This window comes from Pelmatolapia mariae, linkage group LG9 (genome assembly GCF_036321145.2).
Source record: "Pelmatolapia mariae isolate MD_Pm_ZW linkage group LG9, Pm_UMD_F_2, whole genome shotgun sequence".
In the NCBI taxonomy this organism is placed as follows: Eukaryota; Metazoa; Chordata; class Actinopteri; order Cichliformes; family Cichlidae; genus Pelmatolapia; species Pelmatolapia mariae.
The window spans coordinates 36,425,541-36,433,666 of record NC_086235.1 but is presented as its reverse complement, the minus strand read 5'-3'; the positions used below and the strand labels follow the sequence as shown (position 1 = coordinate 36,433,666).

Here is an 8,126-nt window from a genome sequence, read left to right as displayed (position 1 = left end):
GTTTTTGGTCTAGTGGGGTTATTTCTGTGATTCCAATTACTGTGGTTTTAACAGGATTACAAGAGATAAAAGGCACTAAGATGCTTGGGGTATTTGCAGGCTAAATTAAATACGATGTAATATGGTAATCTGTTGCTTAGTGATAAGAGGATGCAAATAACCACTGACAGTAGATCAGTAATCTGGTGTGAATAACAATGGCGTCAGGTTCTCTAATTTTTTAGTAGTTGTGGGTTAGAGAGGTCTCACGCTAAAATATGATGTAGTTCTATTATTTGGATGATGAGAGTAATGAGTCACTTTATACTGATTCACCTCAATGGACTTTGTAGGCTCAATATTTTCATTATATTATATTTTTCTTCTGCTTATCCAATTCATTCATGTTCACAGGGGCCTGAAGACGATCCCAGCTGTCACAGGGGGATAGTCTGGCTACACCAACCATTCAAGCGTGCATTCACACCTACAGCCAATTTATAATCACCAATTAACCCAACATGCAAAAAAACCCAATCATAACCATCAATAACAAATTGTAAAGTGAGTGTGTTGTTATCATGTTATTTGATGTTTTACCCTAAACAAATAATGTCACCCCGATTCATAATAATTATTAGCAGATTTTATTTAGTAGTAGATATGACTTAATTTTATTTATGTCACTATTTTGGTGGTTTAAAAAAAAAGAATAAATGTAATATTTATTATAGTTGATAAGAGACGATTACATTATATTTCCATTTTTATATTCACTATATTTACTTACATTTTTATATGTGTTTTTCAGTGATGACCAGTTGTTGTTCTGTAACAAGGTTGCATTGCTGAGCACGTTCCGAATAATTCAAGGTGCGAAGCAAAGGTGGGACTGGTGAAAACGAACGACAAACACGTAGACGCTTGTTAAAGGCGCTCTGAATGCATTACAGCATCATCGTTCAACACGCAGGGTAATCAAAGCCACAGTCCTCTGTTGCGTTTCGGTGGCTCGGCCTATCCAAATAAAAACAATAACCCTCATCATCCCGTCTGCCTCCGCAACAAGTATTAGAAGGATTTGTTTCAGTTTCATAAAAGCACCACATGAATCTGTTCCTCTGCTGTAATCATATTTATTTACCATTCATAAAGTTTTTAAACTTCAGTGGCATCAATTAAAAATATTTCATTGTCTTTTAACAATAAATAACGATTAATTAACTGCAGTTAAATGTTCCCTGCATTTAATCTGTGGGTTTTTTTCTTTGTGAAGCTTATTAAAATTAAAAGTGCTTGAAAGCCCCGTTTTGTCCTCAAGGCTGTCCGAACAGTTTTAATATATTATGAAAAAGAAGATCTTTTTTATTGTTATTTAAAATTTTCAGTCTTTAGTAGAATACCAAAATTATGATGCGTGCTGGTGCTGAACCCGTGGCATTTCTGCAGCACTAAGTAGAGCCTGCAGGTCTTTCCCTCAGGGTGCAGAGATGCACGATTGAAGCAAACCCAGGGCAGCAAATCCTTTGGTGGCTCTTGTAAGGTCACAAAACAATTTTCAGGAGTGTATTTATATATTTTTTTTCTTGCTTTTCTTTGTTTTTTTGAACTGATGAAAATTCTATTAGTTAATGTAAAGAAGTGAAAATAAGAGGGATAAAAATGGCTCTTTTTGAAAAAGAGGAAATGATTTTAAAATCTGCTCGTCAGTCACATTTTTTAGCCGTTACTGCTTGTGTGTGTGTAGTTTGAAGAAACCTTGCAATTTAGTAAAAAATATCTATTATTTACAAATGAAAGTTTCATAGCTCGGTCTGCCTTTTTTAAATACACTGGATATTTCAGCTTCTTTGGACTTAACTGCCAAAGAGCAGAACAGAGGAGATAGTTTTGTTTTTACTCTCTGAGGTGAAAAGGCCAACAGAGTGTGGGGACAAAAAGTGTTTAAGTTATGTTAAACCCGAATATTTAACACTAATGCAGTTCTCACCTCGTGTATTTTTTATTTTGTGTTATGATATGAAACAGGCCTCAAGCACACAGTAAAGGCCTCTTTCCACATCAATGTGTGTGTGTGTGTGTATACACAAGTTGTTAATTAATGCTTCGTTTCACATTTCAATTTGAAGAGAGGGATTTATTTGTATTTACAGCCACAATTTATTGACAGAAATAAGGCACACTTACAGGACAAACTCACATGTGTTGAAAAGAGTGGTTAGCTTAAAGGGATCACCGTAGTCATCAGCAGCTGCAGCAGCATGCCGTCAGTACACAACAGCATTAGTGCACGAGCACAGGAGCACACATGCACTTTAGATAGGCGTCACTCTCAGCACACAATGCCTCATTCATCCACGCCTCAAAGAAATTGAGCGTTGCATTTGACAGGACATGTCAACAGTGGGTTTTACAGCAGAGCAGCTCTTTTGAAACAGTCCAAACACAGGCTGGCACGCACAGTGACTAACACAACACTTTATACCACATCACGGTGTGCTCATCACACACCACTGAAGAGTCCAAAATCAGTCAGGAAATGCGACAGTTGACTGCCTCGATGCATGTGTTTGCTTTTTAATGCAAACAAAGGAATCATCACAGACTAACGGTGTAGCAGTGGAGCTAGATGTAAGGTGTTTACACAATGCAACATGAGATGACAGCAGCGGTGGCAGCCAGCTGAAGCCCCGCAGCAGCAACAAACACAGTTGCAGGTAGCAAACAGCGAGAGGACCGCGTCCACGCTACGGCACAGTGGACATGCAGAGCAGGGGAGGAGGCTCTTTTTTGGATTTGTCATTACCCCACAAATGCTCCGGTTTACGTCCTCCTACACACATTTAAGCATGTTGCTCTGTTTGTTTCCACGAGCAAAGGAGCAGTAATTATCAGCTAAGCCAAGTGTTAAGCATTAATTGCATTATTGGAATAATCTGCAGTGGTAATGACTGGGATGATTTGTATAATTACAATCACAAGCATGTCTAAGTGACTCTGCGGCTAACTTTAATATTTGACGTGGCAGCAAAGCCGGCACAGAAACTGCTTCTTAAAGGCTTGGAAAAGGCCGGCGATACGGAAATCTGCGGCACACAATCACGGGAGGCGATACATGTGAGGACATGGCTGTATGACTCGAGCTGATCCTATTAGGTGTTTAAATGGATTTTACACGGCTGTTAAGGTTCAGAATGTGCCATCAGACATGGAGATGGAATCCATATTCATGATGTATTGGCCCGGCTGGCAACGCAGAAAAAGCTGGTTATAGACCATTTGAGCCAGGGGTAATTGTTTATCTAGACGCCGCTTTCCACAATGCATAAATTGAGCTGTCGACTGCTCGTGGTGGACATTTTGTTTTCTCAGCTATGAGTGTGTGCGTGCATGAGTGTGAGTGTGTGTGAGGCTCAGCTGCAGCAGCAGTGTTACATGTGGCGTAAACCTCACTGCGATAAATGCCATTTGAGCAGCCATTTGCATAAAAAAGGGGGAACACAAGAGGCAGCTCAGCACAGCTCAGTCACAGAATAAATGCACTACATGGAGCTGAAGAAAAGGAGGTTCCACTCTGTAACCGCAGCTGGTGGATGTCCACTGGCCCCTCAGTAAATATTACAGGCCCACGCTGTTGCTCCTTTAGATGTCACACTCTAATGAAGCCAAACTTAATCACACAGCTTTTATGGTAGTTTTTGTTTAGCTGTGCCGGAGCACAGAGCGCTGTGCCTGCAGTGTGTGCACATGAGGACTGACGCTCAAACAAGAGAAGCAGTCTGAAGCCATCACCACACACTCTCAGTATGTTCTTGGTGTTGTTGGCATCTTCGGTGTTAGACAGAATTGAGCCTTGGTCTTCATCCTGCTCTTCGATGAGTGCATTCACGAGCTGGTCCCACGTCCTTATTTTAGGTTTGACAGCGTTTTGAGTAGATAAAGGATTAAATGTGAACTGAGCTGTGGTTTGGGGAAGGTGTTGGAGGGATCCCTGTTTACTAATGAGAAGAGAAGAAGTGAAAGAACTGAAAAAGGGGAGGGAGGGTGGGGCAAGAAAACAAGAACGAAAAGCTCGTAGAGCTAGGGGCGTGTTTGGAGGCGTGGTCAAATCATCTATCTCCAATTGTAATAATGATCTTTTTTATTAATTGACTAATTTCCAAACCTTCAAGGACCAAAAAGCCCTTTCTTCTGCATACCCAGTGTGAGTGTGCGGGGCCTATCCCACCTGTCACACACAGCCCTGGAGTCTAAGGTACAGCCAGTCCAGTGCAGACCAAGGAAATGAAAGATGTAAAGATATTACACCTGATGAGCCGTGCTTTAGTTTCTATGTTTAAATCTAGCACCTTATCTTTGCTTATTTCATGTTGTCGGCACACAGAGTGCCAGGCGGGAGTATTAATGCAGATCCAGCGCTCAGCACAGAAACCTGTTGCTCGCGTGAGAGAATGTGTCCTTCCTGATGGGAAGGCTTCAGACAGGCATTTGTCTGCTGCCACTGCTTTTTCCAGGCTGGGTTTGCAGGAACACGTACGCATGCACACGTCTAATAATCCAGTGTTTCCCTCAAAGAACAACACACACACTGAAAGACTACATCCACACACCATGCCTCGCAGACAGAGACACACCGACAGATGTATGGTGGGACAGACACGAGGACACTGTCGACCTCACACCGTGGCTCAGCACACAGGAAGTGGGCGGGAAGGCAAGACAGCGGGATGCAGCGGAAATCAAAGAAGAGATGGGTTTTCTTTATAGGAAGGTGGAGCGTGGAGGTGTGGCTTCACCCAACCTGACAGACCTCCGTGGTTGGGTGGTGTTTTGTCGGGGGGAGGTGAGGTGGGTGAGTGCGGGGGGGCTGAGGGGTATTGGGCGAAGAGAGGACTCTCCTCGACTACGCGTATTCTTAAGCAATAACAACGTGATCTGTATTATCCACCCAAGAATACCCGTCACCGAAGAGAGTCTTTCAGTAAACAGGGGAGCTAAGCCAGAAAGCACGTGAGCAGCGCCACTGCCATCGTATCATCATCACCACCACCATCACCACCATGGCCATCGCCGCTGCCATCAGCAGCCCCCCTTCAGGCTCCGGTGGCAAACAGAAACATACACATACACAGAGAGTGGCCAGTGCATTGATTGAAGACGCCTCGCTGCAGTGTGAGGCTAGGCTCCATCAATGGCTCCTCTGCAAAGGAGAAAATTGACAATGGTGGCATTTTCAATCCAAGCCAGCAAGTGGGTGTCAGAGGGAGACACAGAAAACAGAGAAAAAAGGGTGTGAAAAAGCTCACGTTACATCGATTCAGTCTCTCACGGCTCTGTGCAACCATCTCTGCAAGCGACAGGGGGGAGCGTGAGAAACGGCGACCGTCTCTCACCTGGACTACAGCCCGGCAGCACCGCCCAGATCTCCCGAAAGTCCGAAGCAATGGGGAGTTTTGGTTCCCGGTGCTCATCCAGCTCTTCCCCGTGAGACCTGGGAAGGAGGGGTTGGAGGGTGACAGGGGGGCTGGGGTGCACACACAGGGGAGACGGAGGGTTAGGCAGGTCAGGCCAGGAGCTGCTGCGGTGTGACAATAGCCCTGTACGCTCCATTAGCATCCCCTCCCCACCCCCACGGGACAGGCAGAGAAATCAACACATGGATTATACAACGGGAGGGAGGGAGGGGGCAGCGCATGCAGGCAACTCATTTGTTTGATTTTATGAAATACTACTGTGTTTCTGCAGCAGTCTAGCTTACTGGAGCGGGCTATTTACTGGAAGAGCAAGCATTTTGTCACGTTTACAGAGTTTACTTGTTGCAACTTGTTAACTTTAAAATTGACTATAAATCGGTTCCTAAATGTTAGTTTGGCAGATTTATTTCTTTATTTTGAAATTAAAGCAATGTATTTAAATGTCGGTGGGTGATGCATGAATAATGGATGAAAAGTTCAAGCAAATTTATTCCATTCTATTCTAATTAAACTAGCCGGCTGAATACAAAGAGCACGCTCCAGCTAAGCTGATCCAAAATCATTCCATTGATTTTTTTTCCACAATCAGTCTGTGGCTGCTTTGGTAAAAGGTTGTCAGTCTGTGTCTCTGTCACGCTGGCACTAAATGTTCATTGTTCCTGAGAACTGAAAAATCATATTTAACAGGAGGAACAGACTGATGTGACTGGACTTGCAATCAGAAAACACAGTGACGAGGATGAAAAATCCCAACGTGCAGATGAGCTGAAGCAGAACGAAGAAACAAACTGATGATCAGAGTCAGCGGCCCCAAGCTGGCAGGAGGAAGACTGAGGAGGAACGAGACAAAGAAGGAAGAAAGCAGAGGCTAACCTAGCATCTCCTCCTCTATTCTTCACTTAAGCTCGACTCAGCCAGGCCAGACTGCACACACACACACACACACACACACGCACACACACACACACACACACACACACACACACACACACACACACACACACACTCTCAGAGAGGTCGGCCGGCCCAAGTATCAGTGATTGTAGAGTGGAAGCTCCCTGGAGTCTCATCAGATTACTGTGAGCATGATTGTGTCAGTCTTTGTTTGTGAGCGTCAGGAAGAGCAGCAGCACACATCAGGAGGATGCTGCCCCAAACAGTTGCTTTCTTTCTCTTTGCACAGGAACTGCAGTTACTCCCTCCTGTCTCCACTCAACTTTCAGGACCTTGCTTACACACACACACATTCACACATCTTGTGGTTCTTCTAAAGTGCCCACAGTCTGGTGAAGATGATGAGAGCAGGCTGATGGAGGTGATGTAGAAGCCAGGTTTTTTTTCTGCGCTTCACAGGATGTGCAAATGGAGACAGCAAAGTATAGAAGTGCGAGCTCTGTGTGTGCCACTCTGGCCTCTTACCCTGCTTCCTCCTGTCACTCAGGGTGGTGCCTCTCCTCAGCTCTCCTACAATTCTCCTTGCCTCGCTGAGGGTCCGTGGCAAACTGGGAGGTGGTGATCTCCCTCCCCCTCCCAGTTCCAGGAAGAGCTCCCTGAGGAGAAGGTGGAGGCAGATCCCGGCAGGAGACGGAGCATCCAGCAGCGAGAGCGGTGGCCGCTGCGCCGCTGCTGATGGAGGCAGCAGTACGGATGCTGCGGCTGCTGCTGCCAGAGAGGGACGAGCGAAGGACGCTTCACAAAAGAGCTCCTCTTCTTCTCCTTTCCCTCCTCTACTTCTTCTTCTCCTTCCACTTTTCCTGCTGCTCTCCAGCACTGAAAGAAGCCAGTTGTTGCTCTGCCGTGGCAAATGAACAGACAGCCGGCGACAAGCTGGTGGAGCGAGTGAGAAAGCAGGCAGATGGGAGAGAGAGAGAGAGAGAGAGAGGGAAAGTGCAAGTGTGTGGTGTGATGTGGCATCTGTGAGAGAGTGATAGAGGAGAGAGGGAAAGATAAAACAGGGGGCAGGAGGATAGATGAACCAGGAAGAAGGTGGGGTAAGGTAGGATGCAGGGAGAGAGCAAGAGATAGAGAGAGAGAGGTATTGCAGCAATGAAAACCTTGAGCCAGCAGCAGTCTGTCTAAGCCACATCCCTGCTACGAGGAGAGGTAGAGAATAATTAGATTTGAGCGTTTCACACACACACACACACACACACACACACACACACACACACACACACACACACACACACACACACACACACACACACACACACATCCTGGAACCTAGTACTGCTGGATTAATTGATGTACTGTGTGCTTCACGGCCCTCAGCCAACACTTCCACCAGCAGCCACTAAACTGTGGGAGAAAAAAATGAGAAATGAAGTGAGGGGTGACTGTGATGATGCTGGAGAAGAAGAGAGGAAATGAATGGGCCCCTGGGACTGATGAAAGCATACAACGAGGATGTGAGGAATCACTGATACGCACACACACAGAGGACGACGAGGCTGCTGTGTGGATTGAAGTCTGCCAACATTTCCTATTAGCCGTCTTTGTTAAACATGTTAAGGGGACGCTTCAGGTGGTGTGAGCCAAACGCCCGTGTTCCTACGGTGATGTGTGATGTCACACAGCTAATATTTCACACACTTCTCATTCATGCTGACTGAATGTGAACGGTGTGAAACAGCAGTGAGCACACACGGTGTGTGTTTTTCTTTATTTTCTTTA

At 45.3% G+C, this 8,126-nt stretch overlaps 1 protein-coding gene across 1 annotated transcript; it reads right to left on the bottom strand.

Moving 5' to 3' along the window:
* Positions 1–2,117: 2,117 nt before the first annotated feature.
* LOC134634200 (uncharacterized) lies at positions 2,118–7,539 on the bottom strand. The gene is made up of 3 exons (XM_063483258.1): positions 6,873–7,539; positions 5,373–5,503; positions 2,118–5,179 (listed from the first exon to the last, which is right to left on the bottom strand). The coding sequence occupies exons 1-3, from the start codon at positions 7,537–7,539 to the stop codon at positions 5,168–5,170; spliced, it is 810 nt and encodes a 269-aa protein (XP_063339328.1). The 3' UTR covers positions 2,118–5,167.
* Between the last annotated feature and the right edge of the window lie 587 nt (positions 7,540–8,126).